Source organism: Aplidium turbinatum, chromosome 13 (assembly GCF_918807975.1).
Source record: "Aplidium turbinatum chromosome 13, kaAplTurb1.1, whole genome shotgun sequence".
In the NCBI taxonomy this organism is placed as follows: Eukaryota; Metazoa; Chordata; class Ascidiacea; order Aplousobranchia; family Polyclinidae; genus Aplidium; species Aplidium turbinatum.
Window position 1 is genome coordinate 7,419,665 of NC_137484.1, and position 23,417 is coordinate 7,443,081.

At 36.7% G+C, this 23,417-nt stretch overlaps 1 protein-coding gene across 1 annotated transcript; it reads right to left on the reverse strand.

Annotated features, from left to right (window-relative positions):
* Positions 1-56: 56 nt before the first annotated feature.
* Positions 57-9,033, reverse strand: LOC145782363 (cytochrome P450 26A1-like). Its single transcript, XM_082594147.1, has 9 exons — positions 8,775-9,033; positions 7,545-7,949; positions 4,630-4,737; positions 3,951-4,142; positions 3,487-3,684; positions 2,974-3,134; positions 2,494-2,884; positions 1,732-1,859; positions 57-1,367 (listed from the first exon to the last, which is right to left on the reverse strand). The coding sequence occupies exons 1-9, from the start codon at positions 8,910-8,912 to the stop codon at positions 1,148-1,150; spliced, it is 1,941 nt and encodes a 646-aa protein (XP_082450273.1). The 5' UTR covers positions 8,913-9,033; the 3' UTR covers positions 57-1,147.
* Positions 9,034-23,417: the final 14,384 nt, after the last annotated feature.

The window sequence follows — 23,417 nt, forward strand, 5'->3', positions numbered from 1 at the left end:
CACCATCGGGTCTTTCAGTTGAGAACTTCACACAATCACCGTGCATATTTCGGGAAGTGAGTATTTTATTTGCTAAAATGATTTATATCTATATATTGAAATGATGTTAAAAAGAAGAAATAGGTTCAAAACAAGAGATTAGACATCATACACAACAAGTAAAACCCACATTGGCGTAAACATATATAAGTAAAAACAATGAAAAATGTTTGATAAATGGTAGGGGACAAACTTTGATAAAGGTTAGTCCGAGCACTTTCATAATCATACACAAGCGCTTGGAAATGTGTCACGAAAGGCGCGATTGTCTTCTGTGAAATAAACACACCCAGTTGGGATAGTTTTGTCAAGTAGGGTTCATTCACTCTAAAAGAGCGAACTTTCAGCAATGGTTCAGTTTTTTTGTGACTGGGTGAGATGTCTTCGCTATAGCGAAATCACGAGTTATATTTTGCAAATAGAGCTGCACCTTGTAAGTCACCAAAACACATCTTTCTAAAATTGCGAAAAAATAAAACAAACCTTTAAACAATGACTTAAATGGTGAAGACGCAGCAACAAAATATTAAATGCGATAATAAAATAATTAAACTTTGCAATAAAAAAACAACACGTGAAAATGTCGAGATAAACTGCTTCCTGAAAGTAACATTTTCAAAAATCGTTGAAGGCGTATTTTTATGCAGTTTGTTTAGTGCAGCAATTGGGCAAGGGCGGCAGGTTGCATGAGATAGATTGTAGCTTACTGAAAACACAGTACAAACTGAAGCAAAGCAAAACTCAATCAATGAAAAATGGGTTACTCCACCGCTTTGTCTTTTCTAACAAGTAATAGGCTATTCAACTTGCTACTTTTTAAGAATTGATGAGATAAAGAATCACATTTTTTATCGCTTAAGCTTCATACCGATTGTGCTGTGTAGTCTACCACTAGGCATTAAATTAATAGTTTTGGTCACCAAAAATAATAAAACTTTTTTTGCTCGTTTAGGCAATTATAAATTGCAGTCGAATATAATTCATCGGTAGATGGCCTTAGTAGGCAAATCAATATCCATCACGACTGAGACAAGTTGTACAAAATTAGGCAGAAAAGAGAACCACAATCACGGCGCAGAAAGGTTTGGAAGTAGGCCTATTCTGAAATTCAATTTGAAACAACTGCATATCTTTTCCGACGTTGGAAATTGCAAGGGAGGCCGTCGGCTGGATGTAAGGCTGGAATGGGTCTCATGCTAGGGACTTTTCCGTTAACGAGATTCCAATTTTTAAAGGTTCGGAATAGCTCAATGATAGAAATTTTTACAATTAGTCTTGCAAAGTGCTGTCCAATACACATACGTGGTCCCCCGCCAAAAGCAAAAAATCTGAAACAAAATAAAAAAGGATAAGCAAACATGCCATAATGCAATGCCTAAGTAAAACTAAAACATTTAACTTCACAATGTGAAGTAAGCAACGATCATGCTGCTAAAGGCGAAACTCAATCTATTGTAAAACATCTAATTCAAGAGCGTTTCAACTTTACAAACACTCAGTGCACATCTGTAGGCCTAAGCCTCAGTAGGGTAAATCTAAATTTAACTTCATTTTATTTTAATAATGCTTACGACATTTTAAGTGTAGAAACAAGACTTTCAATTGGAATTACACTGCTATCTGTGAGTTTACCAAGCGCACAGCAACTTAGAACAAATATGTAACAAAAAAAATTGCGAACTTTGTCCTTACTTGCAATCATTATCGCTCATTTTGCGAGAAAATCTTTCCGGATCAAAAGTGTCCGCGTCATCATATTCATAATCATGAGTGTCCCGGATGTTATAAACAATTGACCAGCCTTTTGGTATCCGGTAATCCTGGAATCAAAAGTTCATGAACTAAACGCTATGAAACAACGCCGGCTAATTCTTGATTACTGTAGTATGATCCGTTTACCCTGGTGTATTTCCATTTAAAAGAATTAAGTTGTTTTGTTTTAAATTTAAGGCTGTAAGCTCGAATTAAAAAAAAAAACTTGACTTTTTCTGCCGGGCTTCATTAACCTGTTGCGGAAATCTTTGTCCTCGGACTGAAAAAGCTTTTTTGGAAGCTACTAACCCAGATTGACCAAATAGCTAATACCAACCCTTTGTCTGTCACATCATTTGAACTTTGAATACAGTAGGTAAAGGTGAGTCTCATACTTAAATCCAAGCAACGGGGGATGAGAAAATAAGGTTCTCAGTATATTAAGCTTTCGGCACTCATAAGAGCAGGGTGGCCAGTTCCTTTCTCTCGGCCGCCATTCCTTCCGCAACTAGGTCTACCCAATGCATTACACTCTGGGTAGAGGTGAGCGGTGTTTTTTAACAAGCAGTTTAAGCCGGGTGTCAAACTAGGATTGCATGATTGGAATGCAAACCCCTTATTCGCTGCGACAATCCACTGTTTCCCATCGAACTTAGAAGAAACTAGTTAAAAACTGATTACATCAATATTTCAAAAACTCACCCCAAGTTGAAAAGTTTTTCTTGCTTTTCTGTATGCTCCAAGGACAGGGGGCTGTTTCCTACAGGTTTCTTTAAAAACTTGCTCTAGATACGTAAGTTTATGAATCAGATAAAGATCAATTTCAACATCTTCCTCATCCGAAGAGGTTTCTTCCTTCAAAAGCCCATATTCCAGCAGCTCCTCTTCTATTTTTTTGAAAACGTGTGGATTTTGTGTCAGTTCCATGACACAGGATGTCAATGCGCTTGCTGTGACGGAATACCCAGCAGACAATAATTCTAGCACTATCTCTTTCAAAGCAATATCGCTGATCGGATCGTCCTTCTCTTGGTCCGGCACTTCTTTGTGGACATTGTTGTTCATGCAATCGTCGCCTTTTTGTTTCTGTTTTCTAGAAATACATTAATAATTATTATTATACCTTTAGATATTTAAGTTATCATAAAACAACTTTTATAATTATGTAAACACAGCACTTACTTCATAGATTTGCTGAACAATTCTCGAATTATGATGTCAAAAGCTGAAGTTTCTTTTTCTTCGTTGTCCAGTTCTTCTTCAACTTCTCTTATCAATGCATTCTTCTTTTTTTGGATGTGGTCGTCCAACAAATCAAGAAGTCTTGCTCTTGCATTCATTGCCTGCAAACGCAGAAAGATAAGATCCCATGTCAATGTAGCTTGAGGCAACTGAACCAAAAAAGTATCAGTCATCCATTCATCGACGTTATCACTACAACAGGTTCCGGTGGACGTGCAGACAAACAAGAAGATAACATAGAAACAGAAGATAACTCAAAGTCTCAAACCACTTATTGTAAATGCTGATGATAAGTAGGCTATGTGTTGTTGCAGCTTGCAGGCACCCTATCGAAACAAGAGCTTTAGGCCGCCGTTGAGGAACTACTGTATTTGCTGACAGTGTACACCAAAAGGAATCACAGAAAAGGCGCTGGAACGATTTGTGACTCGAAAAACGTCCAACTCAACCCACCTTGCAAAACCCAAGCCCAGGAATATTAAGCGGAATGCAAAATATGTTCGATACAAATTCGTAAAAGGGAAGAATAATCTTTTTGCACCCTAACTTTGCGATGTCAAGGCCAATGAGGGAAGATGCAGCAAGTTCAAAGGTCAGCTGCAACATCTTTTTGTGAACCATCGGCCGTTCACATTCAGACAAAGATTGAATCTAAAAATTCACAGAAAACTTGTTAAATAAAATGCAGTTTCTGGTCTGCTTGCAATGAGAACAATTAAATTAAGTTAATAATTTGCAAAATATGGAAAATTGAAAGGGTAGCTGTTTGTTGTTCAAAACCAGTCTATTGTAAACAAAACGTTTTTATAAGCTTATGTAAAACAAATTGAAACTTTGAAGTAAGCGTAACTGAAAAATACTTTGAAAACATCTACTTCATTGCAATATTGGGTAACCAAGAAACATTGTCCACTTACATTTCTTTTTGCATTTTTACACAAAATTGGAATATATCGGTTGAGACTCGAAGTGCTGAAAGCTTTACAAGTGACCTTTCGCATTATCTTATGCAATGGGCCGACGGTATTAATCAACGCATTTTCGCCAAACAGTCTTTTCATGTTGTCCGGCCAAACTGTTGCAATATTTTCGTGCTCTCCTTTCAAAATCTAAAAAATAAATTAACATTATTAAAAATACCAAAGATCAAACACGATTGCTTGAATACGACTATAGGTTTCGATGTAGGATGATGCGTAAACACAAGCATCAAAGTCACGTACTTTCGGCATCAATGTGATTAATGCTTTTACGCCATGCCCAAGACGATGTGCATCAGATGTCGACTGTGACAAGTGCAAGATGTTTTTACAAACTAAAACTGACCGCCCATTTGCAAACAATCGCGATTGGCAACAAATCTTCCGTGTAGTGCAGAATGTCGAAAGAAGGTGTCCTACCCTTTGCCAAAGTCGACTGTAGATTGACTTTGCATGATAGAAAGTTTTACAGCTCCAACAGCCTACGTTATACCAACGGTTATACCAACATGCCGAGGAAACGCAGATGCTCGCTGAACCAGCGAACGCTTTGCTTAATGCTGATACCTGATATAAGAGATAGAACTCTTAACTGTTTTAGGAATCATAAACTTACCTCTTTCACGAATTTTTGACCGGAAACTCTCACAGTTGGCGATCCAAGCGTGTTCGTCTTGAAGACACAACCAAATTTCTCTCTTCTACTGGAATTAAATTTAGCTCCCTGGAATAAAACACAGTTTCTTTAATACAAAAAGATATTAAGTCATGTGCAGCTACAACATGAAAAAAATACTGTACAAAAAATACTAATATTCAATACTAGCAACGGAGAAACTATACTCGGTTGGTACCGGATTGTTTGAGATAAAAAACAGTTAAACAGGAACAATTTTCCAAAGAAAAACGCGGTTCCAAAGAACTAAAACACAATGTGACCGTGCGTACCAAAGAACAGTTCATACTGTTTTTCGTTTGGATTAGTGAATATCACGCATTAATAACGCATTGAATTCAACCGTTGTATTGAAGATGGCGTGTATTTTTCACAGTTTGCTTCCATGTGAGCAGATGAAGCAAGTTAATCACATTTGTATTTTAAACAAACATATTACAAATCACTCGATTATTCAGCGCCATTTTATAACAGCGAGACTTCTAGACTGCTGTGAATAACGCACGAGTTAAAACAAAAATTACAACGTAGTACCTTCGTTTGACCTCTCTAGGGACTTTGTGCGACGTTAAAAAACATTTAAAAAACGTTGTCTGCGTCTTTTTTTCTACACAATGATAAGTTTTTCTGATTAAAACATGGAGGGTTGACCGATTGACCCACTTGAGTGCGTTGGATTGTGACTTTAACTGAAGCTTTTAGATTGGTACAAGTAGGAAAAGATGATTGAAATCTCACGGCTAATCGGCTAATGATCCCCTTACATTTCCGTAATGGATAAACAAGCAAGCGGGCAACGAATTGAGGCGGCAAAGTTATTTTGGTGATCAATCCACTTTTGACAAAAATTCTCCAAAGAAATGATTTGTTTTTAAATTTTTTTGATTTTTAAAGTTACTTTAGTTTATATACCAAGATTTATTTACCATTGTTGTCATAATTTTGCAGTTTTTGTATTTTTTGTTAAAAAAACTGTTTCTTTGCATTAATTGATTTTCAGAGTTATTTTATAGGACACAAATTTTACGAAAAAATATTGCAGGGAGCAAAAATTTCATTTATTGTTTTGTGCTAAAAGAAATTATTGCCAAAGTCATTTTCATTGACCCGAACAGAGTGCACGCTTTTTCCGCTGTCTGCAAAAAAGTTCAAATGCCATGCCCTTATTACGAACTCCAATGCCCTGCCATGGGAAATGTGAAATTAAATTGAACTTTTTAATGAAAACTTAAACTAATTCTGAGTTAGTTTTTAATTTTAGACAAGAAATGCATAAAGAGAAAAACTTTACTGAAACATTTTTGACTATATTTATATAGCTAACTTGCTTGTTTGCAATGTGCTAAGTGTGTGTGACTGGTCTAAGTAGGTGTAGTTCAAAAATAAAATAAAAGAAGTTTTAAAACTGACTCGATTAAAAAATTCAAATTTTTGTAAACGTCACTTTTCTGGTCTAAAAAAAACAAACAAGAAACTGCTAAAGTCAAAGAACGACTTTGTTAAGTGTAATGTTTTTGAATTTAAACCATGTTTGTCAAAGCATGTAAAAAGGTTGCTTCGGTGTTTCGTAATTTGATTTTAACTTCGTTCGAAGATTAAAAAACAAAATGCACAAGTTGCTCTCAAAAGGCAAACGATAATTTAAAATCAATGAGAAAGAAAAAATTCTCATTAAGGAATTTCCAAACAACTTTATTTTCGTCATCAGAGACGGAAAGTGAAGATTGATACGATGACGTCAGATTCAACAACTAACCTGTTTCTTAAAGTTGTGTGCAAAACTAATTTCTAAGTTCACATTTGTTTTAGTAAATTGATGTTTGAGTGATTTTTGCACAATTTGATTAGACAAAAAATGACTTTACGACTTAAACAGCAAAGTTTTTATGAAGCTTCACTTGCATTGATGAGTACAACTACAAGATTTAGACAAAAAATTCTTAATTTATCAAACCTTATTCATAAATAATCAGTTTGCAAACTATGAAGTAAATACAATGCAACAACGCAGGTAGTCCTAAGTTGCAAAGCAAATGTAGTATTTTTAAAAGAATTTCAAGTGATATTTTGCAACCTTTGAAAGAGGGTCAGCGGATTGTCAGCTACTGGCTACGTTAGAAAATTTCCAACCGAGTTTTGCTTCGTGAACTAACTGCCAAGTTGACATAAGTGGCTTAAAATTTTTTATTGAACCATTGACAAGTTTCAATCTTTTTATTACGTCACATTGATTCAAATATTCTAAAATTAGAAAATACGACTTAAAAAGTTTCGAACTATTAGCGCTTTTTCATTTCGCGCAACACAGCCATGTTTAACCTCGCCTTAAACCCAATATAGATTCGAGACAGCGATGGCGAGCTTCCAAAACCGTGTTGGCCAATTTTATCACCTTTTAAATTTAGATTTTCCGGATATCGACTAAAATAGAAATAAATCTGATGTGCAATCAACAAACGTGATTGACTCTACCGCCCTCTTGCGATATCAAGCATTTCAAATTCATTTATCTGATTTCAATATTTTTGTGCTTTTACTTAAAAAAACCTTTCATATTATTTATAGGCAGTTTTTGTTAAAATTATCTTGTGAATATTTAACTGGAGAATTCTAGCTCCCAGACTTATTTACAAGAATCACTTTCGTACCCTCGTTTTTGAAAAAAAAAATTATAGTTATTTTATAACGTGCAAACATCTCTATTCCAAAGATGTTAATCATTATTTAGGATGCTGATCATATTATCCGTTCAGTCGAGTCCCATTCTCTGCCACCTCTTGAAATATTATCCTTCACATCTGGAGAAATTTTTTAAATTTCCACAAAATAGATAATTTCAGAAAAACTCAACTAACCTGAAACATCCAAGAAAGAGTCTCTCCGACAATTGGAAGTCCGAAGTCTCCTGGAGGAAGAGGAAGATGAGAAAGTTTGGAAGATGGATCATTGGCGGATTGAAGATTTCGAAACAGCCACCAAGATCGTAAGAGCATCCAAAGAAGCAGGAGGATCGGGACTGTGGTCAAGAGATAAACGAGCATTGAAGATGTAGCGGTTGAGTGGAAAGCTGAATCCATGTTGATGGGATGATGGGAAGCGTTGAGAAAAAAATCGTTCACGCCTCTGTCTTGGGAAGACGTGATGTTGATAGAATTGGCAACAAACAAATCTTCTTTTCTGGATGGAGGGGCAATGGAATCATTTATGGAGCCAAAGAAAGAAACGATAACAGTTTCCAAATCTCCCGTCTTGTTTTTTACCTGAAAAAAATTAAACGTCAGTGATGCGAAATATTTGCAACAGATTCTAATGTACCATCCATGTTTGACCATGGAGAAGCAAACAACTATAAATCGCTAAATGCCCAATATTTACTCGCGGAAGCAGCTCTAATACGATATAGAATAGCCAAACATATTACAGGGTCAGCTATAGTTTAAGCAGAGCTCACAGCCACATGGAAGTGAGATAAAATACGGTTTATCGGAGTTAGCGGTACAAAGGAACGATTATGCCGTAAATTTGTTTCGTATGTACTTGCTATCACTTTAGCGACATGGGCAAGTGACGTGAAAAATTAAAGGCAACTCTTGCAAAATTTGAGTTTGTCCAGAGCAAACTAACGTACCGTGCGTCATTGATAGAATGCCACAAGTGGAGAACAAAGAGGCTTAAACAAAGTTATGTCGACAACCGAGCAAGCAGTGACCCTCGTATTTCTTTTTTCAAAATGTTGTCAAAAAACTATTTTTTGTTGATGACAAACTTTTCCATTACCGTATGTTATGATTTAAATAATTTTATAAAAATAGATATATGGCAATATATTCCAAACCGGAGTGATGTAAAAAACAAAACCCTATGATGTTTAAACGTTTTTTTATCATCGCAAACATGTACTTTTTGGTGTAGGTTATCTTTAGGTCAAAAGTTAACAATCTGTTTGATAAATTTATTCTGTCTGTGGGGTTTTAAAGGTAGAATTAATATTTAAAAAAGGGTTGAATGTGAAAACCGTCACGCCGGGTAATTACTACCTGCAACAATAAATGGTCAAAAAGGTTAACTCCAACTTCTTTACATACCAAAGTGTGTTGTTTAGCAACCCATTCCTGAAAGACTTCAACATTGTCTGTTACGAGTCGATGCCCTTCTGATGAGGAGACAGGCGATACGTCGGTAAGCAAAGTGTTTTTTGGGTCAATTTCTACTATCAAAGACATAGTGAACAAAATGAAAGTTATTTATTGCTTCTGAAACTGAAAAAGTTGATCAAATCTCTGCGGCAAAGTTGTCTTCTTGCGATCGAAAAACAGATCTTTTTCACAAATGACAATCGTAACTTGAAGGTTGCAAAGCGATTTTTCTCCAAAGCTGAAATATATCTTCTCACTGCGAGGTAAGATTATGAAATGAAGCAAAATTGCTGTCGGCTTCGTTTTTATACTCACTACGCTTTCACAAATTCGTTTCGACCGTGCATGCGTTACAAAGTAACAAGCGTGCATGCACACACAACCACCTCACGTGTTGGCGAAAAAATGTTGTCCTTTTTTTCGACATCAGCAGGAGCTGTATTTTTCATGGGTTTGTTGTCGCTGCTGTCCTTTAGTTAAACTCTGGGTGACCTTCTGACAAAACCCAATAAACTACCTAAAGGCTCACCCATCAAGAATGCTGCAAACCCACTTTTGCAGAGTTCTTTTCTTTACTTGGTTTTTGCTGTGTATTTAAACGCAAAGAAAATTTTTTGGATGTTTTAACGCAACCACACAGGATTGCTGAGCACATTCAGATAAAAAAAATCTATAAGTAAAATTATGCTAAAATACAAAGCCAAACTGCAACTTTGTAATGTAAGCCAAGAAAGATGTGATTTATATCAATAAGTTTTGATGATACTAGTCCGATGGATTTACGTGTATTTGGACGCAGAGTTACTGACCCAAGGCATATATTGTAGAGTTGGCCTAGCGGAAAGTGCCATTGAAAATTTAACACAAACATGTAAGTTGCCAGCCTATTCAGACATGTTTATCAGCACACACATAATTTAAATTGTATGATTTCGTAATTATTGGATTTGATATGAAAAGTTATTTGGCTTTTCCAGTATTTTCTAGGGCTTGTTCTGGAACAAATTGTTCTTCTGTTTCTTTTTTTGTTAAACAGACGTTTGTGTGCAATGTAATCAGCCAACAAAAAACATGGTTTAACGACCGGACGTTATCATCCGACAAGGCCCGATTCTTAGCAAGAAATGCAGAGAAAAATTTTATTTGCACAATTTTGACAAAAAATGATTGTTCTCAGCTTTGGTGAGTCAACAAATCTACACAGATTGAAAACATTGTGTCAACAAATCTTCAATTTTAATGTCCAATCTTTTACAAACATTATTCTTTGTGCGGTTAGGAAAATGTTTGAACTACTTCAAGCCTGTCATATCTTTAGCAAAGGAATGTTCTGGTGTGTTCTTGCAAAAAATTCGGAGATAATGGTTTTAAGAAAAATGCAGATAGCAAATTAAACAAACACTTGGTTTTAATAATTTGTTTGCTAGCGGTTAAACCTTTAAGTAATTTAATGAAAGTGTTAAAATTTGGCAAGGACATGGACAAAAATAAAATTGACTCCAATTTATTAGGCTCATAATGTCATGCCCGAATCGATGATCCCAATTTGTCGCCCTTAGGAATACTTCAAACTTTACGAATTCAAGTCCTTTCTATTAAGGCTCGTTGAATTAGAATTTGGAAGTCTAACTGTTTTAGCTGTCTTCATGTTGCACAAAATATTTCCGTGATGACAAGAAGACAAAACTACACATGCGCAGTAGGCCATGTGACGTGTGTTCTTGCGCAATCTGTGTAATTATGATATTTCTTATAAGTAGGGCAAGTTTTTCTTGACCTAAAAATCAAAAAAAATACTTTAAAATTGATTTAATTGATGTAACAAAAATTTGACTAAATGAATCATTGTTTCTTGCATTTTATATTTAAAATAAGGTTGCTTGAACGAAACAAAAAGGTAACTCAATAAACAAACTTTGAAGTCCTCAACCGAACATATTAGGCACGGCTGAAAGCTATATAAGCAGGCAAGCATCTCCACAATGAATATCACGTTCACTGAGAACAAGAGTTGAAATGTGACGTAATGTTCAGTTCAGTAGGTCTTAGCCCAAAGAAGGGCTGTGATAACTTCTCCATAGAACAGTGTACTGTTCATTATCATGAAAGAAACCAAGGGCTATAGTCGAAGAGGTGCCACTCCTCAATCGACTGCACGCTTTTCGGTGTCTTGCCAAAGACACAGCCACGTGCTCTTGGACGGTGTCAAATCGGCGCTCAATCAACTTTCTGGTCTTTCCATGTTCTTTATTCTAAAAATGTCGTCATTAGCTTGCAGTGTTTTCAATGTTAAGAAGCTAAATAAAGCCACAGATTGAGATTGATAAACAAAAAGTTGTTAGTATCAGTTTTTCTTAGTATTTGAAAGAAAACATTTGGATTGGACGTGCAAGTTACATAATATTGACTTGATTGATCCAAAATTGAAAAATTAACCAAACGACAAGAAATTGACTTTTTATTGACCTATCAAATTAAGATTTTGAAACCCACTCCCTGTGTCTAGAACTCCTACTTAAAACCACACCGCAATACGTTACTAAAGTAAACTTGACTTTATTAACTTTACTTGCCCTACTTACGAGTGAGACAAATACCCTACTAGCGCTTGAACTTTAAACAATTCTTCGTAAACCTACGAGATTAAACACTTTTTGGCAATCAAAGCAAAGATGGGACTATTCGTGGTGTAGATTCTTTGCAAACGCATATGAAAAGCAATAAAGTTCGGACAAACAATTTAAAGTGGGTACTGCATGGGCTGCAGATAATCTAAAATATCTTCTTTTTTTGGAAAACCAGAACGTAGGACTATATATTGATATTACCAAGCAATGCATACCGCATTACCACACCCAAGATTTCTATGTGTGATAATGCGTTTTACATAATATATTAAGACAAGCAATGCACGGATATTGCTATAAATTGCAGTATCACAACTATGAAAGTAATTTGGTTGGCATATTCGTGATTTTTTTTGGATATCAAACTTTTACAGAAATTATAGATAGTTGACTTATTTTATAGGTTAGGGTTAGGTAAAGGTTAATCAAATTTTAATGATAAACAATGACGAGTAATCTAAAATAAAAACATCTTCGCCTGCCTGGCAGCATTTCTCAATTGAGCTAAATTTACGTGGTAGTATTGTACGCTCAGAGTATTGCAAGGGCAATGCGGCAACTCAGACTTTCTTAAGCCGATCTTAAAAGCAGAAACTGAACTTTGGGTCACCTAAAGTCGCTTTATACCAATGCCATTTCAGGACAGCTGATCAAACAGTAAAGTGTTGCAAAGTATGTTCAAGAAGCAGCCGAATTTTTGCTATCAACAAAGTTAAAACTAGTTTTCAGCCCTTTTCAACCAAGCACGTGCGGCAAGTGTTGGTAAATGGTGGTTTGTAAACAAGCAGCATTGGATTACATTTAATTTGAATGGCCTTTGGTTGACTTGGTCATGTCATATTTGAACCTCAACACAGGTTTTAAAGCCACAACTTTAAATAACTCCTTTTTAAGACTTTTTGAGAGGAGCATACGAATTGGCTTTTTAGGGATAAAGAATCGTAATCCCTTAATGCACCTGTTACCTAAACCTCAGGGTCGTCAAATTCAAATGTCTTATGCGACCTTTCGTGAGGCCTTACGCGTGACCTCAAAAAAAAAAGACTAATATTAAGTAAAGCATTCATTTTGCATACACATAAGTTATTCTATTTATTGATCAATCTGTCTTAACTATTGGAAACTCTTTTCAAATCAATTAAAACTTTAAAAAAGAACAACATTTAGACCTCTAACAATCTTTTCTAAAACATTGGCTATACATTTGATTTTTTCAAACAAGTTTTTTTCTTAAAATTTGTTTTGTTACAAATCTGATCAAAAAGCATTCTAAGCCCATTTTCTGCAATTCAAATTTGACAAAATAAAATAAAAATATTTATAGCTTTTAAACATCCATCTCCAATACTTCGAATTGCTTCATTTTCTTATGAAGTAACCATAATTAATTTAAACTCTGCATCTCAAAAAATCTAAAATGTCACAGCAAATAACACAAAAAGTCAAATTCTTAAAATTGAAAGCCAGCGGCTTCTTGATTTTTATATTTCAAAGTTCACTCAGCTTTTTTTGTCAGTTGATTGACAGACAAGTTTCCATGAATGCGCTGTGGGTTTCCTGGACTAGTTTAGTTAATTTCCGAACAAAAACAAAAACACCATTAACACATAAATCCAATGTTGAAAACTTAAAAATAAATGCAAATAAAGAGTCGATTTGAGGACCTGGTTTACAGAGAACAAAGCCACGGTTCATTCATAGGTTAGGTGGTTGAAAGAATTCTTATCGAAGTGGTTATTGCAGGCTAATCCGTCGTATTTTTTATCGGACTTTTAAGCAGCAGGTCATCTGATACATCGGCTCGAATGAACCCCTTCGACGGGTCAACATAACTCGCTTTTCCGTCAACTATTCATGCAGTGGCGTAGCCAGAAAAAATTTTTGGGGGGGGCCAAATATTTGATGAATTGAAGAGAACGACAAAATGTTTGATTTAAGACATCGCCACCTGATGTGCAGTGGCGCATCCTGGTGGGTTAAGCAAGGGAAGAAATAAAGCTGGTGGGGGTTAGAGCGTGCCGAAGGCACGCGTATTCTAGGGGGGTCCGGGGGCATGCTCCCCCGGAAAATTTTTGCAAAATTACACTTAAATAATGGATTATAGCGCTTTCTGGAAACACTTTCAGGGTAATATTTGTATGAAACTTATTAGCAGATAAACAGCTATTAACTTATTAAAGGTAGCTCTTATCTACACACAAACGGGCAAAAACTGCGGCTAAAATTAAAGAACACAAAAAACTCAGCTACACAAAAACCCTACAGAGTAAGCGATTCTGAAATTGCTTCCACAGATTAGTTAAAAGAAGCGTAAATCGCGTAAACTTTGCGCGATTTACGATTTGTAAAATTTATTGGTGTCTTTCTGTGTGTTTAAAACAAGTCCTGGGGGGTGTTAATAGCCAGATGTCTTGGAAAACAATATAAATTTATACAAATTATATTATATTTTCAATAAAGGGTTCAACTTCGGAATCAAAACTTTGAAAATTTGGGGGGGCCATGGCCCCGTTCGCCCCCCCCTGGCTACGCCTATGTATTCATGTACTCGCTTTACCCTGCGAATGACCCAGCAGTGTAGCAATACAAACGCTGTTATTGTGAAAGTTCGACTTTGAGTTTAATGAAACAATTCTCCATCACAAACAAGAATCTGCTTAAAGACCAGTTATGGATTTTGTTGTGATTTTAAACGGTAGGTGTACAGAACCACAGATTGCACGCGGAAAAGCTTTGTAGTCAGGTTACGGCCTTCATCAAAGCAATACCACCAACACAAAAAACAACTCACAGCACGAGAAAGGAAACAATTATTATTTATTCTTAGTTTGAGCCGGAAAATCACCCAAACAAAAGATTTAATTAGTCTTTTTAGACATCGAATTCATTACTGGTTTTGTGGTTGTTGATCTTGCTCAAGCTGCAATAAATTTACAACAACAAGATGAGAGATTTGCAAAAGAATTATGTTTCTCACATATGAATAAAAGAAGAAAGGATGAAATTAGTTAAGTTTACACAAATTAGTGCAAATGATACAATATCCTCTCGCAGTTACACATTATTGAGAAGAATTGATGTAAGGTGATAAGCTACTCAACACGTAATGCAGTTTAAAATTGTTTTCTTTTGAAATCATACCTAAATGGCTGTATCAGTAACATTGAACAATTAATATTTTGAAGAGCTTACATTGGTTGTCAGCCGGTTAATTCTGTGGTGTGGTTTGGAAGTTCAGCTGTGATATCACGGAGTGGAGTGCTGGCTTAAATACAGAAAAATATAATTTTGAAATGATGGCCGTTTATAGCCTATTTTCGTGATCTTAAACGCTTTTGGAAATTGCCGTTATGTTTAATTTGTGATTGTTTTTCAGGTTTGTTTAAAGTAATTTTGTTTTAAGGAAACTTTTTAAAAAAGTTTGCACATTCTATCTAGTTCAGTGATTCCCAATCTTTCAAAAGCCATGGACATGTCATTGAATTTATCAACTGTAAACCTGAAAGTATTTTTCAAAGCAAAAGCTTTACAAAATTCCATTTAAACGTACAAATTTCAGAGCTTAAATTTCAGTTCATTTTCTTACAATTACTGTATTCATGGACCTCCATCCCCTTAAAATTCTTCTTTAACTATTTGAGAGTCCGTGAACCCCAGGTTGAGAATTCCTAATCAAATTAAACTGAGAATTGTGGAAGAAGTGTGGCTGGTGCAGAATTCATAGCATTTAATCTTTGACGACCGTGCAAGCATTGCAGAATTGCAAACATGTCGTAGAGAAGTCAATTGAAGGTCATTTGGTAAGCACAGTTCACACGCCTTGTATCACCTACTAAAGTTTGGTTACCCATTAATTAAGGGGGGTCTGGTCATGTTAAAAACTTGAATCACAATTTACTTTTGCAATGAATTGTTGTGTCTATGTCAACGCAATTGACACCCAGAGTGATACGCAAATGATACATTTTGCTTATAAGAGATTGATATGCTACAAACTGTTACAGTGAACTACCTATTTATACTACAGTACTATTTTGCCCAGATGAAGCTATTTTGCATTGCGAAAGGTTTTCTTCACTACGAAAGTTGTTTTAACTTTTTTCACGGCACACCTGGTTCAAATTGCAGAGAAAGAACTTTCGGTTCAATTTAATTACCAGTGATTGCACAATTTAACAAAAGCATAACCACTAAAGTAGACATGCACTTCAGAGGTAGATGAAGAATGTTTGCCCATTGTATGAAATCGGTATAGTTGTAGTACATACCTTCTCAGTCGACAAATCATCTTTTTTACATAGATTCAACGTCTGTAGACGTTGAATTTATGTAAGGAAAAAAAGAATTATACCAGCTGGGTGAGCAACGGATAATGTGCTTAAACAATCTTCTGACAGAATACTTTGGACAACAAAAAGGTTAAAAGGACAGTTGCTGTAAGTTCAATCGCAGGCCGCCGAGTTTTATATTTTATTGCACATTGTTGAGGTGTGTCTATGGCGTGCCATGGTTCATCATTAAGTGCGCTTTGCAAAGGTTGGACTTTTCACTTTCTTTGATTAGCGTTGCTCTAGCATTCTTTAGACGCAGATTATGCAAAGTAAGAAAAACTACCTCAGCTGCCTTCAATTCTACTTGTAAAAACAAGTTTGTTTTCAAGAAAAAACTTTTGTAAAAAAGACAAGAAAGTCACCTCTCTATCAAAATTGTATTTGTAAAAAAGATTTTGGACACGTCATAATTTTGAACAAAAAAATGCTGTTTTGTTCCACAAAAATTTTTAATTTCCTATGTACAGAAATTTAAGTCCAATGTAAAAGCTTTGAGTATAGCTGGGGAATAATAGCGATAGAGGGTCTGTTACTAGAATGGCTTTCCATTAGCCTACTATGGGTAAGTGTTACCGAAGAAAAATTTCAAAAATTGTCTCCACCCTCCCCCAAAAAAGGCGGCGAAGAAAGGTTTAAATATCTTGATTGATAAAAAATCAAATACGACTGCAAAGTACCCGTGTCCATTGCACAAGTGGCATAAAGCAACTTTCGTGGTCATGTGACACGAAAAGAAAGTCATGTGAAGAAAACGATTAGTACAACAGTAGTTAATATCCACAGCCAAAGATATTCTTGGTTCCATAATCACCACCAATTTATGCAGGCCTAATGTTGAGCGATTTTCACAGTTCTTCTTCATCGTGTGTCACACGGCCGTAGCCCAGAGCATCACGCAGGCTCTTGCTCTATCGTTGAACTCGGCCAAATCCTGTGCAGAGCACCTTGCTTTTAGGTCAGGGCATTCGAGTAGATTTCACAGTGGTCCTAACTTTCTATTTCACACGAAAGAGAATGAATTCGTGAGCATGTGGGTTCGTTTTCCCTTATCTCACGCAATTATCCGCCCCCCTCTCTCCATAAAAATTTTCGGCTTACGAGAACCCGAAAAATCTTTCAATATTAAAATGACTTAGATTTTAAACGATCTGATGGTGAGTAATTTTTAGAAATGAAAACAAAATCTTCAAAGCTTGCAGCTTCTTTTTCAGCGTGCAGGTGACATGACGTATACTGCAAACTACTGACCTAAAAGATGTGTTGATAAAGTCACCTTGCGACTTGGTGTGGCATTTTACGATTTTCTGTCCTTCCTGTCAAACTGGTTCAGATAATTTTACATATGAAGGTCGCTTTTAACCAGAAAATCACTGATAATGCAAAAAACATCAATTTGGGGATTAGTGTCTTATAATGTACTTTGCAAAAGGACAGCAGGTCGAGTAACAAGAATTTCAAAAAGGAACAAAAAGCTAAATTGAATAGATTTCCCCCAAACAAAAGTTTGAACCCTTGGCTCGGTTTCTAATCTAATTCAACCGAGGACAAACGAAACAGGATAGGTCTTGGTCTGTTATGGATTGTGACAATATAAGCAAACTGTGGGCGGCCTAGGCTAAGCCATCTGACAATCTGGTTGTTTGCTTGAAAACAGAACGTACGATCACCATCAATTATGTCATCAGATAAGCTAAGCCTTTACTTTTGTCCTAGTGGAAATGCAAGCTATGTTGATGAAACAAGAAGCCCCTGACTTTAAATTGAAATGCAACAGAATTGTGACTTCAGAGATGAAGTCTGGTCTGAGGAGCAGAGACCAAAAAGACCAGGTAAAATGTCAGCGGCTGTCGTCGTCAGCACGTTTGAGTGTTGAGTTTGTTTTTCGCCAATTGTAAATTTAAAAGATCATTTGAAGGACATCCATTGTCGTGGTGTCCTCTAATAGTCGCTGCTCCTGTGTTTACGAGATGTGACCGAAAGCTGAACCCACTAAGGTCAGAAAAGTTATAGGGGCATTAAATCAGGAATGTCGATGGGTTACCAATTAAACGGTTGGCTCATCGATTTCCATTGCAGGCTTGCTGATTTCACATCGCGGACACGGTAATTTCTTACCTAGAATTGGCATGCAGTGTATTTCTTATGGGATGGATTGGCATGCACTTTAAAGATGTGGCAAAAAGTTTTTGCAAAAGTCGACACCAAAACAGGTGTTGTCACAGATGTTCTCTACGCTCATAAGTGCCCATGCCGCCATTTTGACTCGTGATGTTGCGGGGCAGCGAGGCTACTGACATTGCAAAAACATTTCGAAATCGCAAAACAGACTTTCCAAATTGAAATCAGTCATTGTTTTGTGCACAACTATAAAAAATTGTTTTGTTTTTATCATATGTCGACAACAAAATGGCTACAGGTACTTTTGATCTGTTAGACCGAGAGCCTACGACAGAAGATTTCACCCCATAAGGTACAAAAGGTTTGAGCCCTTGAAGTTACTGGGGTCAACCATGTCACTCACAAAAAGTATGGAAGATTGACCGCACCGGGTGGATCTGGACCCTAGAGCCCCCTAAAAAGCCCAAAAAGGGGGTTAATTTCACCCCATAAGGTACATGGACCAAACTTGGTGAAAACGAAGTTCTATGTCAGGACATCACAAAAATATCAAATCTAACAATATTTTCGAGTGGAAAGGTGATGTAAGACTCCCCCCAAAGTGACCCCCCAGGGGGTTAATTTCACCCCATAAGGTACATGGACCCAAGTTGGTCAAAACGAAGTCTTATGTCAGGACATCACAAAAATATCAAATCTAACAATATTTTCGGGTGGAAAGGTGATGTAAGATGCCTTCAAAGTGACTTCCCTTAATGTGACCCCCTCGGAAGGTTTATTCCACCCCATAAGGTACATGGACCAAACTTGGTCAAAATGAAGTCTTATGTCAGGACATCACAAAAATATCAAATCTAACAATATTTTCGGGTGGAAAGGTGATGTAAGATGCCTTCAAAGTGACTTCCCTTAATGTGACCCCCTCGGAAGGTTTATTCCACCCCATAAGGTACATGGACCAAACTTGATCAAAATGAAATCTTATGTCAGGACATCACAAAAATATCAAATCTAACAATATTTTCGGGTGGAAAGGTGGTGTAAGATGACTTCAAAGTGACTTTCCTTAATGTGACTCCCTCGGAAGGTGTATTTCACCCCGTAAAGTACATGGACCAAACTTGGTCAAAACGAAGTCTTATGTCAGGACATCACAAAAATATCAAATCTAACAATATTTTCGGGTGGAAAGGTGATGTAAGATGTCATCAAAGTGACCCCCAGAGGGTTTATTTCACCATAGAGTACATGGACCAAACGTGGTCAAAACGAAGTCTTCTAGGCTAGGGCACCACAAAATATCAAATCTAACAATACTCTCAGTTGGAAAGGTGATAAAAGACCTACCCAAAAGTGAATCTCCTCCTATAGTTTAATTTACTTCATCCCTTTCTCGAACCAACCTTGGTGTAACGAAAGTGCTATGCCAGGACAGTACGAATGGATTAAATTTAAAAATATTTTTATATAGGTTTTGATGAAATACATTCACAAGCTGTCCCATGATGCATGAAATGGAACTATAGCCTACTTTACAAAAAGTTTTTGTATAAATCATATTAAGTCAATCGAAAAAAGGCAACAGGACATGACAATACATGGCTTTGTAACACCAAAAACAGAAAGTACGTAAGAAGCATATAGGCTACAGTAGCCAGAAAATTGATCCAAGATCTTGATACCACCACTAAATGTGGACTTAATCGAACAACTGACTATCCAAATCAAAACGTTTCGAAATGAATCATTTGGAACGTTAATTTAGGCAGTAATGAACATTTTCCAGCTGCTACAATAAATAACCCAATAAACCCAATGTAGTAAATTTTTGTTTAATGCCATTTGCTTCATGTCTCCAATCAGTTATTGTAACTGTTCATTCATAAACAGAGATTGTTTGTGTAAATGTAAACGGTAACTCAATTGGTTAGCGCGTCACTTCTGGAACGAAGAAGCTTCAAGATCAATAGCGGCGCTGGTTCGACTCTCGGGGTGTGCGCTTGAGCAACGCACGTTAAGGGCTGCTCTCCATTCAGCGGCATCTAATGGATGGAATAATTCCCCGACAACAAGCCTTCAACAATCGGAAACTTCACTCTGTCAATCTCGGTGACCAGGCCTGCGCCAGTGATTCAAAGCCTCTACAAGTATGCGAAACTGCCAGGATTAAGCTCTGCAAGAAGCTTTCCCAGTCCGAGGATAAAGATTCAATCAATCAATCAATCACTGGTGTCGCTTTTACTTTCTTCGTCTTATTCTTCAGATTCATACAATTCTCCTGTTATATACAGAGAAATAAAGACTGTACGAAACAATTGCTATTATGCACTACAGATATGCGTAACATACAATAGTAATTTTATTATCTTTTACAGACGTCTATTTTTCTTCGAATAATGCAACATTGCAACTTACTATTAACTGGAAAAAGTTCAACATTTATTTGTTATTTAGTGCACCCAGGCATTTTTCTCAAGATTGCAGAAACTATTGGTTTATAGGTTCCTAAAACGAAACTTTACAGCCAGTTATTGGCTAATGTTTACAGTAAGAAAGTAAACGACTGATAGACCAGGAGAAAGTTTTATATTTATAAAGGGTAACCCAAGCGACATCCAATGCTGTTTACCTTCTTCTTGACTTTCCTGGATGAGATCAGATTCCACGCAGAGACATCTAAAGATGCTTTATACCTTTACCTTCAAACCACACCACTTTATAAGAACCTCCTTCTTCTTTCCAGCCATACTCTAGCAGCAACGTTGCTGCTTGTTCACTTCTAGTTGAAGATAACCACCATCTTGTGATGAGATGTGTGCGCCTTGTCTTCTGGAGAAGTACTCGTAAACAAAGTGGTAGAGTACTACTATCTACAGTAGCTTCTGGTATGCATGATATCCTTTCATTTTCTTTTTTGGGTTTGTAGCCGTCTAAAAACATTTGTAAACGGACTTCGTTGACATAATTAATTTTCTTGTTTTTGTACATGTTACACACAAAGTTCTCTATGGCGATGATAGTGTCTTCACTAATTTCTTTGTCGTGTCCGAGTTGGCTAAAAGCTGCCTGCGCTTCGTGGTTTCCTTGGAGTAATTTCAGCGGCCGCACTTTCCCTTTCCTGCTAAATGACGAGGTGTAATCAGAATCTGTAAAGGCATGATATGCAGGTAAACACTTGCAAATCGTCACTCCAAGTGCGGTAGGCCTATGCAGCTGGTTGATGTTGATGTACCGCTGCGTGTTATTGCTTTGCAAGCCAGCTTCTATCCATATCTTTAATGAAGGATCAAAAGTTCCATAGCAACCTAAGCCAATTACAAGACAGTCAGTGTCAGACGTGCGGATAACCACATTGCTTGGGGCTGGTACATCGCAGACAGCTTGCTTTATCTCTGTATATAACAGGAGAATTGTATGAATCTGAAGAATAAGATGAAGAAAGTGAAAGCGACAGCAGTGACAATGAAGAATAAAGAAACGACCGTTTACATTTACACGAACAATCTCTGTTTATGAATGAACAGTTACGATAACTGATTGGAGACATGAAGCAAATGGCATTAAATAAAAATTTACTGGATTGGGTTTATTAGGTTATTTATTGTAGCAGCTGGAAAATGTTCATTACTGCCTAAATTAACGTTCCAAATGATTCATTTCGAAACGTTTTGATTTGGATAGTCAGTTGTTCGATTAAGTCCACATTTAGTGGTGGTATCAAGATCTTGGATCAATTTTCTGGCTACTGTAGCCTATATGCTTCTTGTGTACTTTCTGTTTTTGGTGTTACAAAGCCATGTATTGTCATGTCCTGTTGCCTTTTTTCGATTGACTTAATATGATTTATACAAAAACTTTTTGTAAAGTAGGCTATAGTTCCATTTCATGCATCATGGGACAGCTTGTGAATGTATTTCATCAAAACCTATATAAAAATATTTTTAAATTTAATCCATTCGTACTGTCCTGGCATAGCACTTTCGTTACACCAAGGTTGGTTCGAGAAAGGGATGAAGTAAATTAAACTATAGGAGGAGATTCACTTTTGGGTAGGTCTTTTATCACCTTTCCAACTGAGAGTATTGTTAGATTTGATATTTTGTGGTGCCCTAGAAGACTTCGTTTTGACCACGTTTGGTCCATGTACTCTATGGTGAAATAAACCCTCTGGGGGTCACTTTGATGACATCTTACATCACCTTTCCACCCGAAAATATTGTTAGATTTGATATTTTTGTGATGTCCTGACATAAGACTTCGTTTTGACCAAGTTTGGTCCATGTACTTTATGGGGTGAAATACACCTTCCGAGGGGGTCACATTAAGGAAAGTCACTTTGAAGTCATCTTACACCACCTTTCCACCCGAAAATATTGTTAGATTTGATATTTTTGTGATGTCCTGACATAAGACTTCATTTTGACCAAGTTTGGTCCATGTACCTTATGGGGTGGAATAAACCTTCCGAGGGGGTCACATTAAGGGAAGTCACTTTGAAGGCATCTTACATCACCTTTCCACCCGAAAATATTGTTAGATTTGATATTTTTGTGATGTCCTGACATAAGACTTCATTTTGACCAAGTTTGGTCCATGTACCTTATGGGGTGAAATTAACCCCCTGGGGGGTCACTTTGGGGGGAGTCTTACATCACCTTTCCACCCGAAAATATTGTTAGATTTGATATTTTTGTGATGTCCTGACATAGAACTTCGTTTTCACCAAGTTTGGTCCATGTACCTTATGGGGTGAAATTAACCCCCTTTTTGGGCTTTTTAGGGGGCTCTAGGGTCCAGATCCACCCGGTGCGGTCAATCTTCCATACTTTTTGTGAGTGACATGGTTGACCCCAGTAACTTCAAGGGGTCAAACCTTTTGTACCTTATGGGGTGAAATCTTCTGTCGTAGGCTCCCAGACTATGTGTGACGCAGTAAAGTATATATAACAAGCCTAAGTGTTTTGTATTGATCTTTATGACGTCTTTTAAAAACACGTTTCTTCCGCAGTGTCAAGGTGATTCAGGGTTTCAGAGATTCCAATGTATTGTCAAAAAGTGTAGGCCTACATCAAATTTTGAACAAAAACTATGCACTGAATATAAAGGGTTCTCAACCAAGAATAGCTGTTCAAAATAGAATTGTTTCTGAACAAAATTTAGATTCTTTTGGTTTTGTTTCATTTCAAATTGCATTTGTTGCTAAAGAACTATGAAATGAAATCTTTTTAGTTTGGGAAAACACAAATAAACTGCAAATGAAAAACTACCCACTGCTGTTAGGAACACAAAAGTAGTTTTTGTTTTGAGTTTTGCAGGAAGGTTTATGTTGCAATAGGCCTACATGTTGCAATAGGCCTACAATACATGTTGCGTATACCGTATGTTTTACATCCCATAAGCCATTTAGACCAGAGTTGGGCAAACTACGGCCCGCGGGCCGCATGCGGCCCGTGACTACTTTCTGTGCCGCCCGCGAAAGCCTGAAGCAAATATATAATAAAATAATCCTAAAATTG